The sequence below is a fragment of the Alligator mississippiensis genome, chromosome 11 (genome assembly GCF_030867095.1).
Source record: "Alligator mississippiensis isolate rAllMis1 chromosome 11, rAllMis1, whole genome shotgun sequence".
Lineage (NCBI taxonomy): Eukaryota > Metazoa > Chordata > Crocodylia > Alligatoridae > Alligator > Alligator mississippiensis.
In genome coordinates this window covers 35777382-35796195 of record NC_081834.1, presented here as the reverse complement: position 1 = coordinate 35796195, position 18814 = coordinate 35777382, and the positions used below count along the sequence as shown (strand labels likewise).

At 41.1% G+C, this 18814-nt stretch overlaps 1 protein-coding gene across 7 annotated transcripts in view; it reads left to right on the top strand.

The window, feature by feature from the left end:
• ENTREP2 (endosomal transmembrane epsin interactor 2) overlaps nucleotides 1-18814 on the top strand; it is a 451267-nt gene that overhangs the window by 388869 nt on the left and 43584 nt on the right. For all 7 annotated transcript variants that reach the window (XM_019477587.2, XM_019477589.2, XM_019477585.2 and 4 more), the window contains one exon: nucleotides 8215-8322. In XM_019477587.2, coding sequence (XP_019333132.1) covers nucleotides 8215-8322 — 108 coding nt within the window. The remainder of the gene's footprint in view (nucleotides 1-8214; nucleotides 8323-18814) is intronic.

Genomic DNA, 18814 nt, shown 5'->3' with positions numbered 1-18814 from the left:
ACCACTTCTCAAATCTGTCTCAAGTCATTTAACTTTAGAAATTACAGTAACAGTGTTTAATTGTATGTACATAAATCTTCCTATTTATAAGGTGGTACATCTCAGCATTTTTGTTTATATGTAGAGTGTGTATGAGTACATTTCAGCAATATTTACCTCCAAAAGCTTGACATTTATCATTGTTTATGATCAGAGGTGAAATACTTTTGTAATACATAATTTTACCTGTGCTGGGTGGAATGACATGAGAAAGTACGACTGAAAATGTTGCAAGGAAGGTTGTATAACGCAGTAAGCCATTACTGGGTCAGTGACTCTTCAAAAGTTATTCTTTTGATTGGGGCTTCTTTGCTTTGAAGCATATTACAAATCCCTTCTTGTAGCAGTACCACACACCAATATCCAGTGTAATGGGTATCTATAACAATAGTATTAGAAAAATAGAGTGGGATTCAAGTGTTATACATCCAGACATAATGGGATTTGCAAGCCTTCAGGCAGTGCATATATTTCTCTGACCACCTCTTTGAAATTTTTAACTAAGAAATATGCACTTAAAGAAAACCAAACCAATCTGCTTGATTCCCACTGATCACTTGAAGGAAAAAATCTTATTAAGACAAAAGCTACAAGCAGTATACTGGGAACTTGATGTTCTTTTAAAGTGAGGTTTTCTGCAGTGCTCCTTTAAAATTCCATTGTTGATGAATGGGATCCAAGAAGATTTGACTTGTGAAAGATGTTCAAGGGAAGCTACAGCGAAAAAAATCTACTGTTGAGTATAAAAGTAAATAGTGACTAGATTGACCAAACCAGTAGATGATCTTCACAGGTACTTTTCTAAGTGGTTTACCTGTTTTATAGTGCCATACTTACTTACTCAAATAGAAGATGATTGTGATTGCAAGATAATGCCCAGTAATTAGATTATATGGAAAATATATACATTTATTGTCCCCTTCCCACTTCTGCAGCAGGAAAAATAAATCTGGGGGGTCAAGTAGCTCTTTGCTCTCTGCTTCCTTACACCTTTTTCCCCTGCAGCCCCTTCCCCCTCTACTTACTGTCAGATTCCGCTCTCCCTGAGCACATAGACGTGAGAAGCAAAATTGAAGACAATAATCTTGAAATTAAACATGGCTGTAGCAATTTCCATTATTATCCAGAATTAATGTATCAATTGATGTATCCAGAATTGATGTATGTTACCTTTTGTGAAACTGCTGCAAGTTTTAGCACAGGTACTCCATAAACACACTTTTGAGCAGCAGTTTGGTATCTGCTGGTATATAGTACAGTTTTTAAATTTTTAAAACGCACACACACCCCTATACCTCTACGAACCTGCCACCTGACTTATTTGGATCACTTGGCAGTCCAAAACACACCTTTGGTTACCTTTGATGGTTACACCATCATCATCCCTGTTATAATAACTGCTCCACACTCTCATGTGCCCGCACGTCCACATGCCCATCACTATCTCCTTTAACCATTACAATCATGCAAAACCCCCTCCCCACCCCTCACACTTCGTTTTCTTTTCCCAGTCCTTAATCTACATTATCTTCATCATCTTCCTCTTCTTCGTCATCCTGGTCGCTCACCCTTGCTTTGTTGCTGTCATTGTTGTCATCATCATCATAGTCATCTTCTCTGGGGATCTTGTCCCTGAATAGTCTGTGCCAGTCTCTTCTCTTCCATCTGTCCTCCACTGTCTTCTCCCCGTTGTCTTCTCTCATCTTCATGCAGTACACTTGCTCACTTACTACCATTCTGACACAGTCCTTAACTGGGAATTCCATGTGCCTGTACATGAGCAGGTTTCTGGTCTTCCACAGGGTGTTCCTGAAGCAGGAGATGTACTGGTCAAAGTGGGCTCTTGGGGTCTCTTGCTGGGTCATATGCCTGAACAGCACCACCTCTCTGGTCTTGACCCCTGTCACCATCATGAGGAGTATGGCTACTTTCCTCCACACCTCCCTGGCATATGTGGAGCCCCAGAGAAGGTGGTCAATTCTTTTCTTCTTCCACCAGGATGTTTGCCTGGGGCAGGTCAGTGAGTCTCTCTGTCCCTCTCTGTGTTTCAGTACCTGCATGGGCAGTGGCCAAGTGGACTACCTGCCAATTCAAGCTCCTCTGTTCCTTCTGCATATCCTTGTGGAAAATATATTCCCACATGGGTTGGCAGCTGTCACCAGGTACTACATCCATGGATGACAGTCTGTCTCTTGCCCTAACAATCTCCTGGATTTTCCGACGGTTTTTCAGGGTCTCTGGGTTCTCATTGTTTAATTGTATTTATTCCAGAAATTCTCCAAGACCCTGCAGAACCACAGTGGCTCCCAGGTCCATGGGAATTAGCTGGCAGCATTTACATCCCCCAGTATTGCACTAGGTGCCTGTAACTGGACATGTGGTTTTGTTTACCAGCAGGAGTTCCTGAAACAGTGGCGGTGGCAATCTCTCATGGTCAAAGATAATTACTTCCACAGCTCAAGTAAATGGTTGTAAATGAGCCCATTGGCTAAGAAGGCCAATCCTAGAGCTGCATACTCTCTGGCAAACCCCACAAGTGGTGGTTAAAGCAGGGATAGACCACAGATTTTGGTCTTGTTTTCTTTCCTTATGTTTCTGCCATTTTTTTGCCTTCAGGGTGAGATGGTTTTCCTCAAAGTAAGATGTACCTTCTCTCACAGGGCATCACCATATAGTCCTGTCCCAGGCTAGTTTTTCCAGATTTGTGGTATCAATGCCACATTTCTTAATCTTTGCCTTCAGGGTGTCCTTCAAGCATTTCCTCTGGCCCCCACTTGTCCTTTATCCTTGGCTAAGTGTGGAGTATAGCAGTTGTTTTGGTAAACGTACATCAGGCATACATACACAACGCCCTGTCCACCACAGCTGATGTTGAATAATCAACCTTTCCATACTGGTGGTGTTAGTGTTGCTGACAACTTGTGTGACAATCCTCCTACTTTATGCCAAGGATCTTCTGGAGATAGCACTGGTGATGGCATTTCAGACTGTTCACGTGTGTCCCCATAGGTCACCTAAACTTCACAGCCATAGAGAAGAGTTGGGATTACTATAGCCACATATAGCAGGAGCTTTGTTTGAGTCCTGGTGTCGTGATCATTATGTGCTCAATGATTCAGTCTTCCAAAGGCAGAGCTGGCACATTGTATCCTATACTGGATCTCCTTGTCAATGTTGGCCTTCTTTGAGAGATGGCTGCTGAGGAAGATAGCTTCCTCTGGGGAGCCAGCATTGTATTTTCAGTAAGCTTTGCCCAATTTTGTAGGAAATGCCAGATTTCACAATGAAATCTGCAAAATTGCTACTTGAGTAGGTCTCTAATCATATGTGCCAGGCTAAGACATGGTTTGACAGAGGGATTCTGGGTGAACTGTATACAGTCTCATGGCTCACTGTGATTTGAAGAGTTGGCAGTGAGAGGAATTGCACTTAATGGGCACTACCCTATATCTTATTCAGATGGGCTACACTAACCTATCCTAGTGGTAGGTTCCCATCAAAATGTTTGCCCAGTGTGGGCCATGAGTTTTATAGTCACGCTCTGTGTTGGTTTCAGTTAATCAACTTCATAGTTGTTTTCTGTTCCTGAGCACATGCTTTTGGCAGTAGTTTAATGATATACAATGTACTTACTGAGATCTCCTTGTCTGATTATAAGACAAGGGGCTTTCCCCCCTATACCAATAGAGAGGGGAGCCTTGTCTTGTATTTGAGTAAATACAATATTTAAAATACATGCCTCCTTGTGATTATTTAAATTGTGTGGCTATAGAATTCTTTGGAAAAATTTTAGTTTCTCAGCCTCTTGAAGACTCAGATCAAGTGTATTATGTTCTTTGCCAATAGGTCCAAATAATACGCATAAAAAGGACATTTTTTTTCATTAAGAAATGTGTCAAAAACAATTAAAAATCAACAATTAAAAAATATTTCTATCAAGAAAACTACAAAAGTAGTTTATCTGTAAAATTGCTAAAATCTTTGACCGGTCAAAAAATATGCAGTCAATTGACTGGTCAGTTGACAATATTTGATTGGTCAATTGACCAGCTTACCAACCCTAAGAGGAAGAGACGGGCTCTTCCAGGCTTCCTGCTGAAGGCCTACTTGATCCATTATCTAAGGCTTTCTTTGCTTGGTCCAATGACTTGCTTGGACCAATGAGTGCTTTGGTTTGGTATTTCATCAGACTAAGGGGAAAATCATGCTAGATAGGGTTCAGAATGGGCATGGTGGAAATGATCACCTTCCTACTATTGTTGCTGAGCTGCTGCACATTCAGCTAGACATTTATCAGTCAGTAGGGCCAGATGAACTTCACCCAAGGAGCTGGAGGAGCTGGTTGAAGTCATCGTGGGACCTCTGGCAAAATGCTTTCAAAACTCATGGCACTTGGGGGAGGTCCCTGAAGACTGGAAGAGGGCCAGTGTTGTGCCCATCTTCAAGAAGGGGCAGAGAGAGGACCCAAGCAACTATAGACCAATTAGCCTAACTTCTATCCCAGAGAAAATCCTGAAAAAAATCATCAAGGAGTCTACGTGTGATACACTTGCAGAAGGTAGGATTCTGAATGACAGCCAGCATGGCTTCATCATGGGCAGGTCTTGTCTTACCAATCTCATCTCCTTCTATGACCAGGTAACTAGCCATCTGGATCAGAGAGAGAAGGTTGACATTAGACTTAGATTTCCAAAAGGCCTTTGATTTGGTATCCCATGATGTTCTCATAGGAAAATTGGAGGAGTGCAGGCTTAACTGCTCAACAGTTAGGTGGGTAGGAAGCTGGCTACAGGGTAGGACCCAGAGAGTTTTAATGAACAGATCTGTGTCATCCTGACAAGAAGTGGCCATTGGTGTCCCTCAGGGGTCCGTGCTTGGCCAAGTGCTTTTCAGCATCAGTGATTTGGATGTGGTGGTGAAGAGCTCACTGACCAAGTTCGCAGATAACACCAAGTTATGGGGGAGCATGGTCACGCTTGAAGATAGATTGCAAATACAGGCAGACCTAGACAGGTTGGCAAATTGGGCGGATTGGAGCCAGATGAAGTTCAGCACTGAGAAGTGTAAAGTGCTCCATCTGGGGATGAACAACCTCCATCATACTTACAGACTTAGTGGCATCAATTTGACTAGCACCAGGACTGAAAGGGACCTAGGGGTAATAATAGACCATAGAATGAACATGAACCATCAGTGCAATTCTGTAGCCAGCAGGGCAAACGATACTCTGGCATGTACCAACCAATTGCATCTTAAGTAAAACCCAAGGAAGTGATTCTTCCGCTTTACTCAGCATTAGTTTTTGGGCCTCTTCAGCCTAAAAAAGAGAAGGTGGAGAGGGGACTTGCTAGCAGCTTACTACTATATCAGGGGAATACATCAAGGGCTCGGTGAAGAACTGTTCAACCAGGGCACCCTTGGGGAAAAACCAGGAGTAATGGCCACAAACTCCTGGAAGACTGTTTCAGGCTTAACTGTAGGAAAAACTTCTTCACAGTCAGGGTGTCCAGACTGTGGAATAAACTCCTTCCAGAGATGATGCAGTCACCTACCCTGGAAATCTTTTAAGAGGAGACTGGACAGTCACCTTGCTGGGGTCACCTGACAATCTGTGAATCTATGAATTATTCCCTTGAATATTCCCATCAGTCTGTTGGCTGAGAAGCCAATAAACCACTGAATAAAATACCAACAGCACATCTGATTTGATGTATTCTCTTTTGACCAGAGCCTGCTGACTGAGTTGCTAGACTTTGTACTTGCACTTAGGACAGCATAGGCTGACAGGTTTCCTTTTCCAATTCAGGTCACTGTTGGGAGCATGCAAATAAGATAACAGATGCAAATTTGCGACTTCTTTCTACTTTTTTTTTTCTTCTGGGGAATTGAGAGCAGTCTATTGATTTTACAGCATGGGCATTATTTCAGCAATTGGAAGGGACTGAAATATACCTTTTAAAATTTTGATTAGGCAGAATGTTCTTCGCTCACCAACTTCTATTGCTCCTTACTTATTAACAGGGATTTGTTTTATATATCCTCTGTGAACCATTTGAACCTTCCCTGGATATTCAGCCTTTTAAAAGTATCACCAAGCTTCCAGCAATGAAACCCCTCTAAGCACATCAGCAGGGCTGCAGCTGCACACTTACTAAATGTGCATAAAGTATAGCACCTTTTTAAATTTTGTGTTGATACAAATACAAAATGTCCTATCTTTATCTGTTGGTATTAACAGTAAATGTAAAGCATAGGGTTGGAAGAGATTGATACATTTTTTAAATTGCAAATTTTTGGTAAAATTGAAATTAAAATATCAAAATCTGTAAATTTGATTAAAGTTTTGTTGACTTCTACCTTTTCTTTAAATTGGCTAGTGAGGTTATTTTTTCAAATGTAGATTTCAGAATTTAGCAGTGTACAGTCACTAACTTAAAAGGTAACAGACACAGCTGGGCTTCTTGATCTATTGTCATTTCTGTAAGTTCAGTGTTTGTGGCAAAAATATTCCAACTGTAAAGGCTCCTGAAATAATTTTTGGTTGAACTTTTCATAGCAGATACAATCCTAATATAAAGGTTTAGAATATTTAAAGCAGTAAAATTTACTAAGATTTTTTTTTAAATTAAGAGTCTGACTCATATTGTTTCTGGTAATAGCTATCACTTGAATGTTAAATCTGACAAAAAACAGCGGTACATTTTTTTACCAGTCAAGTAGGGAACTTGAGATCTTAGGGTGCTTGTAACATGTGACAAAAATTGCCTATTTTTGTGGTTTGTGTCATGCTGTACGCATGTGGGGGGGTTGACGATTTAAACAAGTTGGCTACATTGTAAACTAAACCATAGCTGCGTGTAGTTTAGTTTGCAAAGTAGCTATTTGTAACATTGTAGCTTTTGACAGCTTGCCCCCCTATCCTCCCAACCACAGGAAAGGCAGGCTGAAGGCAGAAGCAGTGAGAGGCCTGATTCTCGCCCCCCCCCCCCAATGGAGCCTGCCCATGTCTCCTGCAGTGGGGGATGAGCTGCCAGTGGACCAAGCGGCCCCTGAGCTGCAGAGAGCCCCAGTCCCTCCTTCTATGGTGGTGGTGCCCCTGGGGCCACTTAGGCAGGCGGCTAGCAGGAGGGTGCTGCCCCAGCTCAGGGAACAGTTGGATTGGGATGTGGAATACCTGTGAGCTGGGGCAGCACCCACCCGCTAGCCACCTGCCCAGGTGGCCCCAAGGGGCACCACCGCTGTGGAGTGGAGGTCCAGGGATCCCTGCAGTTCAGGGCCCCCCCAGCCACGGGATAGCCCAGCCGAAGGTCCAGGGCACCCGGCAGCTTACACCCCAGCTGTGGAAGGGGCAGGTAGGCTCCACAGGGAGAAAATAAAGGATCAGGCCCCTCACCGCTTTTTTTCCCTCCACCTCAGTGAAGCCTGCCTGTGCGAGTTGCCACTGTGCTGTGCAGCCCCTGAGCTTCTTGGGGGCCTGGTCCTTCTCTCTGCCATGGTGGCACCCCCTGGGGCCACCCAGGCGGGGTGCTAGCTGTATGGGTGCTGCCTCAGCTCACAGGCAGCACTCTCCAGATCCAACTCGTCACAGAGCCCATGCAGAGAGCAGTGGTTCCAGTGTACAGGCACAGGGAGTAGTTCCCAACTGTTCCCTGAGCTGGAGCAGCACCTGCCCACTAGCAGCCCACCCAGGTGGCCCCAAGGGACGCCGCTGCCTCAGAACGAAGGACTGGGGCCCTCCACAGCTCAGGGGCCACTCGGCCCACTAGCAGCCCATGCCCTACTGCAGGAGACATGGGTAGGCTCCATAGGGGGGAAACAAATTTAATCGGGCCCCTTACCGTAACAGTGATGGAAGCCCCTCAATTTAAACAGTGTTTTTTAATCATCACAATTAAAAACCACAGTTTCAATTTAGGGGACCAAACCCCCGCCATGTGTACAAGCAGCCTTAGTATGTTAAATAGTAACAGTTTTGCTTTTTCTTTCTGCATCTGTGTCTTGATTGTGTTAAGAGAAAGTGATACATGCCTGGTGAATTGTACGCAGCTAATTAAGAACATATCACATTGATAACAATTGACAGTGCTTATTATCGAATCTGCTAAAAATATTTGCAATCCTGTCATCTGTATCAGCAAGATAACAAGTGACATTCTGTCTCATGTCTTTTCACAGGATCTGTTGTTCAGTGTGTGTGCTCTCAATATCATCTCCACCATTGTCTGTGCCCTGGCAACAGCCATGTGCTGCATGCAGATGGTTTCTTCTGATGTTCTGCAAATGGTAAGAGCAGTTCAATGACAATAGTTATATTTTTTTCCTCTGTACGTGTATCCCACATGCACATATTTGTTGCTTATCCACATGGGCTATGCCTAAAATATATATGTTTGTAATGCACTATCAAAAATGGTTGATGCTGTTTAAAAGTTTATGTAATAGAATTTATCAGGACTTTGTATGAAAGTGCATGTAATTGGTTACAACTTATGAAGTGACAAGATTCAATTTGCATATGCAAGTTAGCTTTTGTGTCACTGCAGTTGCATCTTATGCCTTTAGCTGCCACACTGCCTGTTTGTCTTAGAACGTTTTGGATGGAGGGGATTAGGCTTTTTTTTGACTAAATTATTTTTCTATAAAAAGTGTCATTTTGTGAAACCTGAAATGTGGAACCTGAATCAGACAAAAATGGACTTGAAGCTGGGCTTCCCACAGCAAAGAGAAGTGCCCCGATTGCAAAGATGTTGACTGTTTTGGGATGTATGTCTCTTTGGGATTTTTAATACTGCAGAAAGAACTGCAATAGGTCTGAGTTCAGTGTTGATGTGGATTTAAAAAAAATAAAAATCTTGAAAAGGTTTTCAGGACTAGAAAACCATTTACTTCCCAGCTGGGGTTCTGTCAATTTCTAGAGGACACGCACACAAAACAGCAGTAGCTGTATCTAGGGTCTTTCCCTCTGATGCAGTACTGAATTCGGAAAATGAACTGGTCCAACAAATTATTCATGCATACTTAGAAAGTCCTTTTTACACTGCAAATGAAATACAAACTGAACTGGTTACAGGAAGACAGTTACATTCCAGATTAGGCTTCTGGCTGGAACAAAATATCCTCAACTGGCATAATTGCCGAGTTAAACAAGTATGATTTGGGGAAATGAACTACCTTTACAGCTAAATGTATCAGTACTTGGTTACAGACTTAGTTATTTTTTTGTAGAAGGCCCTTAGATGTTAGTAAGTTTAGCACAGGTGTGGATCAAAGGTTCACTGTAAAAGCAGTTTATCAAATGACTATTCCCACAACAGTTGTGTGCATACATCTGTGCAGTACCACTTCTATAACCCTCTTGGATATTATAAACAGCATTGAGAGATGGCCCGGTGTGTTTAAAACATTAATCAAAAGAAGATTTCTGTTCCATTGTGCACTTGCTGCCGAGCCAGAGGCTTTCTTGATTTTTTTTTAATTGTATTTCATAAATGATCTTAGCCACAAGGTACCTGATACTAAAGATTCTCATCACAAAGGAGTTTTTTCACCTTGCAGTAATGACAAGGTGAGCCCTAATGATCTCACATGATAAGAGCAGTCTGCCTAGTGTTACAATAATGTCAGACACCCAGGGTGTAGTCATGAATATTCAGTGAATTAACCCTTGATTGATTTATGTTATAGCATAATTTTTAATGGTAACAAAATCATACAGATAACAGTGAACCAAATAAACTATTGAAGTGTTTGTCTCTCCCTTTCTCCAAGCTATGATCAGCTTGAAAATTATTCATCTCCCTGCTCTCTGAACTGCAATCAATACTTCCCCTTTCTCATTGTTCCCCCATTTTCTGACAGGCACATGCAAAAAATGATGAACTTGAATAGGAAAGAGAGTTATCTTCAAAATTGTAATTATTCCTTTCCTCCCTTTCAGCCATTTTCTTTTTTTTTTCTTGTTCCTTATGTTCTTTCCCTTTCTCCATTCAGACTCATTTCTCACTATGTTCTACACTTCTTCAGGTTTGGCTCTTCCAGTTCTGTTTTCTAGCCATCCTATATCATTTTCCTCCCATGCCCTTACATGTCCCTTCTTATTTATTTATTTATTACATAAAATAAATCTAGCCCCCAGCACTTTCTCCTTGTTTCATGCTCATCACCCTAGTGTTCCATAAACAGCATTTCCCTTCCTTTTTTTTAGGTTCAGGAGTCCAATTCATTTCCTACTCTCGCTTGCAAGTCCATGATTCTTCTTGCCCCTTTACCTCCCCTAATAGGTTCCAAATCCCTATTTCCTTTTGATGGAAGGGCTCCAACTTGGGAGTGATAAGATAGCAACAATGGGAAAATGTTGGCTTTGGTGGGTAAAGATGTTTTAAATATTTTAGCATATTTTCACTCCACACACTGCTGCTACTCTACAGTGAACCAGTTAGAGCTTCCTCCTATGCCAATAAGATGTATTTGTTTGAAACCTTTGGTATTGAAGCTCTAGGGAACAATCCTATCCTGATGGAAAGTAGACAGTACAGCTCAACCAGTTAACTCTTCTGTGATTCTTTGTGCTCATTTAGGCCAGGTACAGGCACACTTTTACCAGTATAAGTGATCGGAAAGCAGTATATATGCATAACAGAACAAAAGTTCAGCACTCAGGACTTTTATAGACATGCTGTGGGGAGGGAGGGGGCGCTTTAATTAGAGCGTCTCTGAGAGCTGCTCTAATTAAAGCACCTGGAGCATCTTATGTGTCAGTGTCCCCACACTGAAAAATGGTGCCCAGGGCACTTTAATTAAAACTTGTCAAACAAGCTGATTAACATTACATATTAATTAAAGCACCCCTGCCACCATTTTTCAGCAGGGGGACACTGATGTACGTGACACTGGAGTCTGCTGGAATGCAGTAATTACCACACTCCAGCAGACTCGATTAATCAAGTCTGCTCCAATGCATTGTAATTACAACGCGTCGGAGCAACCTCTCTGCATGTGTATAGGCACCCTCATAGTCTGATTTAAAAATGGAGGAACCCGGTCTAAGATTCACCCACCCACCCCTCCAAAGGGCAATTGTGTGATCTGAACTATGCCACTTACAGAAAACTTCATAATTTAGATTGATTCTGCTTCAGGATTTTTGAATGTCTATACCAAGCCTAATTGTCTTCTGGCCCAGAAAGTTAGCTGGGTGAAAACTTCATAAGGACCAGTGCCTCACTTTTGCCCTCATGGCATCATTTAAACACATTGCAGTATTCGTTTCTATCCAGTTTTGCCTATAGAAATGTTGAACTTGCATGCATTGTAATCACAAGGAACTTTATACCTATTCTTGATGTGTCCCTTTTCCTTGTGACATCTTCCTACAGTAATTGCAGAGATTCATATACAGAAACTTGCTGTGTTTTATTGCATATATTATGTACATCTGATGCATTGATCTTGTAGTTAAAATGCTTTAGATTGGAGTTGTCTAGTAATTGTATATATGCTTGTACCTACATCAGGTTAAATATGGATGTAGAGAAGTTTTCTAAATCTAGTGGATTTAGAAAAGTTTAAAGAAAAATACTTTCAAGTCTTAAAAATAGGTGCTCTAGTTTTATTTCAGCAACCCCTTTCTTCAAATTCCAAGTCTAAAATATACCAGATTTTGAATCCTAATAAACTTTTCTGCCATCTGTACCTAGAGGCATGAAACTGAACTGGCAACTCTGCAGACTTCATCAATACGAACATAAATAATCACTTTTCCAGTTATGATCCTTAGAGAAACTCCTTTTTCTTATTTCCTGAACCAGGGGTGTCAAACATATAGCCAACAGACCAAATCCAGCCTGTGGAACCGTATGATACAGTCTGCATTCACTGGAATAAATCCACGTGCCAGCCCAAGCACCATGCGCTTGCAAGCAGCATAGGGAGTCGGTCTGAGACACCACATACAGCCTGCAACCTGAACCCCCTATGCCATGTGCAGTGCGTGTAGCACATACCCCAGCATGGTATGGCCAGCACAGACCCCTATGCTGGTCCCAGGAGCCACATGCAGAGTGATCCCCGAGGCTGGTGCATGCTGCACATGGTGCATGGGGCTGGACTGGCTATGTGCCAAGCAAGTGGCATGGGGAGGTTGTTCCAAGGTCAGTTCCGGTCTGGCCCGCAGACCAGCCCAGCAGCACTCACCTGGCCCACAGGGTTGGATGAGTTTAACACCCCTGACATAAGAGAACAATAGGGTGGAGAGAATAAGCATGTGAAGTCAAAAGCCTGACAAAATGTATAGTAATAATCCTTTCCTAGAATTATTCATCTCTATTTTAGTCTCACATCATCTCCATTGGTTTTCTTGACAGTCTTTTTCAATTCAGCTCACCTGACGCAGTCTACGATCTGTTTGCATTCTATGTTAGCATTCATCAAAGGATGCTAATTATTTTTCCTAACCCCCATTTAAATATACATTAATTTATGATAGTGTCACTTGTGCCAGCACTGCTAGTCCATTCAGTACTATTGCTTTCCAGTAAGAAATGTATTAAAATACATATTTGTATAATTATAATCAGCAATACACTGTTAGCATTCATAGTCCCAATAAAAACTCCTCTCTCCAAATTAATATTTCTTAAGTTCAATTTTTGCCAGCATTTTCCCAGTTGATCAGTATCTTACTTTGGAAGAAACTGCCCTGAAACCTTCAGGGATCAATTATCCTTTCATTATGCATGTCTACACTGGCTAGTGTAATAGGGACCAATTCTTTCTTGGGGCTATCACAGGACAAGTAGCAAATAATTCCTCAGAAGTAAATGTAACAAATCTGGCCCTTAATTAGGATTAAATCTGGGAAAAAAAGATTTTTAAGAATACTGCTGGTGGCTGCCCTCAATCTCACTGGGACTTCTGCCTGCTGCTGTTGTATCACTGACCAGTTAGCAGGCCAGTGGCTCAGTTTTCAGTGCTGGCTGTTACCTGGCTAGTAAATAAACTGATTTCAAATCCACCAGCTTCCCCACAGCATAAACAAAAGAGCTCCTTCAGATCCTTCTACTGTATGGTAATTGCTCTTTTCAAGAACTATGCTAATCTTTGAATGAAGCAGCTTCATGGAACATGTATAGGAGATGCAATTGAGATGTGTGTGAAGTTGTTTGAGTTAGGAATGCATTTGAATTTTTTTGAATGGAACAGACAGCAACTTCTAAATAAAATGTTCTGTTTAGCTATAATAGGCCACTGATGATGATAAGGTAAGCAAAATTTGAACCAATATTTTGGACCAAGAAAACCAATGTGTTTTGTTGTTTCACTTTGGTTTATGAATCAAAAACAATTTGAAGAAACAAGTTGGCCTACTTATAACATAATCTGCTGTTTGCTTTTGTATATTGTTTGGCTTAGTACCTGACAGCTGCACTAAAGCACCAGAAGAATGCCGACTTCCTACATTTTCAGAGCAGTATACAGGGATTTAACCCAGTACAAAAGGTTAAAGAAATGTTCTTTGACTGGACTCCACAGCACACCATGTATGGTCTGTAATGCTCGGTCTTAGAATTATACATTTAGGTTATAATTTTATTCTTATTATATATAAAATCTATTCAGTTCTGAAATGTCACAGACATTCTCTTGATACAGTTCAGTGAAAGGTATTCAGTCACCTATTGTTTGGCTAAATTTAAGGTCACAAAAAAGGATCCTCTTCAAAGTTTGCTGTGTATTCTGGTACAAGTTTGCTGTGTATTTTGGTACAAGTGTATCAAAGACTTGATAAAATATCTTCCTAGTGGGATAATACCAAAGAGCAGTCTTGATATACTAAAGACTATGGTGGGGAGAGACACTGGGTAGTGTACAGAGTTTTCAGTATAATGAATAGACATCAGAAGACTGGGCCTTATCTAAGATACCAGGGAATTTTCAGATAAATAAGATTTGCATATTCCAGGTAGAAGTGTATATATTTGTTGTTTTCATGATTTTCATACTCCATATAAATAAATTAATGTTGTAGGAAGTTTTAGAAACCTCCCAGCACCCTCTCAGACTTCTTATTCCATTATATCCTGGCAGATGAGTTGTACTGAGAACTCTTAACTGTTGCTCTCTTATCACTTATTAATATATCAACTACTGTCACTTGCTTAGGTTTTTTCCCATGGTACCAAATGTCCTTTTTTGAAGAAGAGTGAATAAATATTAAGTGGTAGGTTTTGCATTGTTTTGTTAAAACCCAATCCTGTTTAATAAAATACATGCAAGGAGAAAGAAAAGACAACAGCAGACAGCAAGAAAAATCAGTTTCCGTCTGATTTCTGTATTTCAGCTGCTGGAAACCTGCAGGTACAGCATATGGAACAAATTAGCCATTCTGGGGCTTTAGTTTTTCCACCTGGACATGGAAAAATATTTTTTCTTGATGTCTTCTCCTACAGCATGGCTCATTTAGCAAGTGCACATGTTTTTCTGTCTCCTCTTCTCCTTTCCTCTTCTATCCAATAGCAAGCTACAAAGGAGCAGTTTTCAGCTTGCCAAGTTGCTTGCAGTAAAGTGCTACAAGGTTCAGTGACAGTGGAATGAGGTAGGGATCAACATTTACAAACAAGGAGTAGAAAAAACATTGTGGTGTCCAGGACTAGAGAGAGGATAGTATTGTCATGCTCACTGTTACTGTCTGGTTTAGCCAGAAGAGAAGAAACAATTCTACAGAAAACCACTAGTGTAGTAGTAAATCCCTGACATGTGCCTGCTAGTTTTAGTACTGAATTTTATAATGGTGATGCTGGTTCTGGATCAGATGGTGCTTAGTCTCTGGCCCCTGGGCCAGATCCAGCCCATGGAGTGTGTCATCTGGTGGTCCCCTTGGGTCTTAGAATTCGGCAGCTTGGGAGTGGTAGCAACAATTAGTGCCCCCACTGCCAAATTTCTGGACCTGTAGGGAGCGCTGTGGGACAGATAACACACTAAATGGGCTAATGGCAGGTGGCCCAGACTTGCCACAGGCACACAGAGGCTGACTAGAGGTAGTGTGGGCCCCAGGAAGGCAGTACAGGGCTCCCAAACTGCTGGTGCTAAGCTGAAGAAGACAGCAAGGGCCCTGAGTGAGCCTGAGAGAGGCAGCACGGGGCCCCAGTCCAATTGACAGAGCGGAGCTAAGGGAGGTGGTTTGGAGCCCTATCCTGGTGTGCAGGCCCTGATCTGGCCCAATGCCACTTGTCCAGTCCACAACACCCAAAGGTTAAATGCCACAGTTCTAGATGATGGGAAAGTAATGCTAATCTAAGCTGAATGCCACACTCCTCCTAGAAACCCATTATCCCATCTTCATATTTTATCCCATCTGTACAGCTCTTCCTCGTCAAACCTAACCAGTCAAGATAGGTTTATGGTGATCCATGTTATGAACACTCACTTGGCCTTCAATTAGTATCATTTGGATCGGCTACTAAAACATTTTTGTCACATAACTGAAAACAGGAAAATACCTAATCTGCCTCTATTGGTTAAAGGTGAATTCATTGTGAAAAACAGTCCTCAGAATCCACTCTTTGGTCCCTTCCAACAGCAATTTTATATAACCTAGTTATTGGTTAAATTTACACTTCAGTGCCTTTCTTCATGCTGCACATTGTAAGACTGCATCCAAGGGTGGTGCTCATCAAAATAGGTATGTACAAGCCTCTGCAGTACACAGAGTATAAATCACATTAAATTATACAAAATTTCTGTAATTTGACAAAACATCTGTTAATGACCTGACTGAAATAGCTACCAGCAAAGAACTTTAATTTGTGGCTTAAGGCAGATTTGAATTCTCATCTTGACTGATGGGTGACTACTGCATAAATTCATGTGATTATCTTGTAGAATTAAGCATGCTGGTTTAAGCAAAATAACATTGGAAATGGTTTGTAACCATACTGAAACATGAGTTGCATCCACTCCAGACTTTCTTCAAGTCCATCAATATATTCTCTCTCATATAAGTACTAACAATATCAATCAGTGTGCATTCACCCTTTATCACCACCACTATTATTAACAGTTCATCCTGTTAGCTCACATGATATCTAAAGCAATCTGTTATTTTGTAAAGCAAGTTAATGATGACATACACAAACCGTAGCATTTAATTGTTGTTTTCATCAGCCATAATGATAATTCAGTGTGCATCTCATTAGGTTAACTTAGTTTAGCAGACTCTGCATTACCTAATTGAATGTGGCAAATTGTTTAACAAATTCTTAGTGTTCTGTTGCATTCAAGTTTATATAGTGCAGTCACACCAGGCTAAGCTATGAACCTGTACCTATTGTTGATGACAAAACTCCATTAACTACTGGAAGTACAAGGTACAGCATAGCTTTTGTTCAATGCTTAAAGAGATGTGCAAGGAAAGCAAGGTTCTGCAATAGCTAGTGGGTGCATCTACACGAGACACTTAGTGTGCATTAGCGTAATAACACTGCACAGTAGCGTGGAGGTTAAAAACTGTGCTAATAGCCTACTGCGCACTGTTATTAATCTAATGCACAGTAAGCATCAAAAAATAACTGTGCACCAGTCCTACTGCACAGTAACTCTAGCTATTGTGTATTTAGTTAGTACTTTATTAAGCAAATAATAAACTAAATGTGCATTTTCTAAGGTCCATTAATGAATGTGTAGACATGCCCATTGTTGTTGAAACACTGTCCTGTGTATCAGTCTTGAACCAGTAACCTAGTAGAGTTCTAGGGTTCTTAGGCATTTCCAGCTTCACCTATAGAATCCTAATGCCTCTATGTTTTTGATTCAAAGTATTTAATTTGTTCTTCTTATAATGAAATAGTTTGTGTCTTGTGAATCAGTTAAGGTTGTTGGTGGAGTAAAGCAGTAATTTCCTTCTCTGAATTATTAGAACAATGTCTGAATTGTAACGAAAACAAAATATTTGTTACCCAATTTAAAATGACATATTACTGAAGTATTTTAATTGTAATATTCTTGGCTATTTTGCATAATAGTGGTATTATTTAACTTATCAAACTTTAAGTGTAAATTAACTTTAAAAAAAATGTTGTTAAAAGAAACTGATGTTGTCAGTTATGGTAGCATAAATACAGATTTTACTCCTTCACCACATTTCTCAGGATTTCTATGAATGTTTCTGACAGCAGGACTTGCACTCTTTGGCTAAGGACAAAAGTTACACACAAACCGGTAGAATTGATTGGAAACTGGTTTAAATCTATAACACAACAAAAGTTCAGTGCACATAAACTGCTTTCAAAATGGCCAAAACCAGTTTAAGGTAAACCTGGATGGATGTAGTATCAAAAGTATCTGATGTAGGTTAAATCAGTTTATTGAACTTCTGTCCCAGATCCCCTCCAGATTCAAGTTAACTCACAGTCCCCCAGCATCTCAGGATGCTTTGAAACCTTCTCTGCAAACCCCACCTTGCAGGATGGTGGGCTAGCTTTGGCCCAAGCTGTCTGCTACAGCCCAGCAGTTAGGTGTGCTCTAGCACCACCCAGATTTTGGCCTGGGCCACTGCAGGCATGTGGCTGCATTTCCAGAAACACAAGTGAATGTCTGTTTACCTGCTTATTGGTTCAATCTACACAACTTAGATCAGGGGTGGCCAGAGTTACTCACCCTGGGAGCCATATCCAATCTCGCAGAAGTTCAAGAGCAGGGGTAGGAGGGGTGCTGAGCGAATCGGAGTGGAGCGGGGGATGCAGGGGAGCCACTCCAACTTCCCCAAAGGGAGCGCACCCCAGGGCAAGCAGCACAGCTGCGGTCCCCACCCGGAGAGCCCAGAGCCTAAGCTGGCAGTCCCAGGAAAAGTGGCGGGGCTTCAGGCAGTTTTTTGGTGAGCTGCATATACGGTGTGGCAAGCCACATGTGGGTCCCGAGCTGCAGTTTGGCCACCTTGGCTTAGATCAACCGGCAAAGATTGAATCGATTCAGCCTTGGCCTTTTTGCCTATCTGTACTTAGCCCTCAGGAGAAGTTACAACAGAAAGTGACTTGGTACAAGCTACTTAGGCTTCTGGCAAACATATTTGTCACATGATCAATGTATACACAATGCAATAATTAGAATGTGCCACACATGCAAGAAATTTATCACATAATAAAATGGCAAACCCGATGCAAAGATGTTCCACATTTAATCCTTGTGGATTAATTGTATCACATTTTAATGTGGCATGTAGGCATCTAAGAACCTTAGTACAGCTAATAAATTAAGACTATATTAAATTCTGTTTTTATTCTGCCTCTTTTTATTATGTTGGCTCCTAGAAGTGTAATAGCTTCTGGCATATTTCTCTGGCTAAATTGTTATTTTGTTAACTGTGCTATTTTAATTTCTGGTCTCCATTAGATAAGTCATTTTTCTTCATGTGTCATTCTGGAATGCTGTGTAGTATTGTTGGATATTAATTAAACATTTACTTCATTCCCTCATAGATGACAATGTTGTGCTGATAGACAAATTGATATCAGTACACAGTATGGTTTGGGTAATTACATGGGGCCATTTGTAAAGTGCATTGCCTGCTGTTGAATAAAAGATCGCTAGCATGTCCTCTTAAAACACAAAGTTTTTTTAAAAGTTCTCTTATGTGAAGAACAAAAACAGAAGAAAAAAAAAAGAAGTCAGAATTTCTGTTGTGTTGATCACTAAATCCCAGGTTAAAACCAGCTAAATGTGTTTTCCAGTGTATAAAAATAATATTTTTTCTGGTCTAAAAAAACTATTCTTCTTTAGTGTC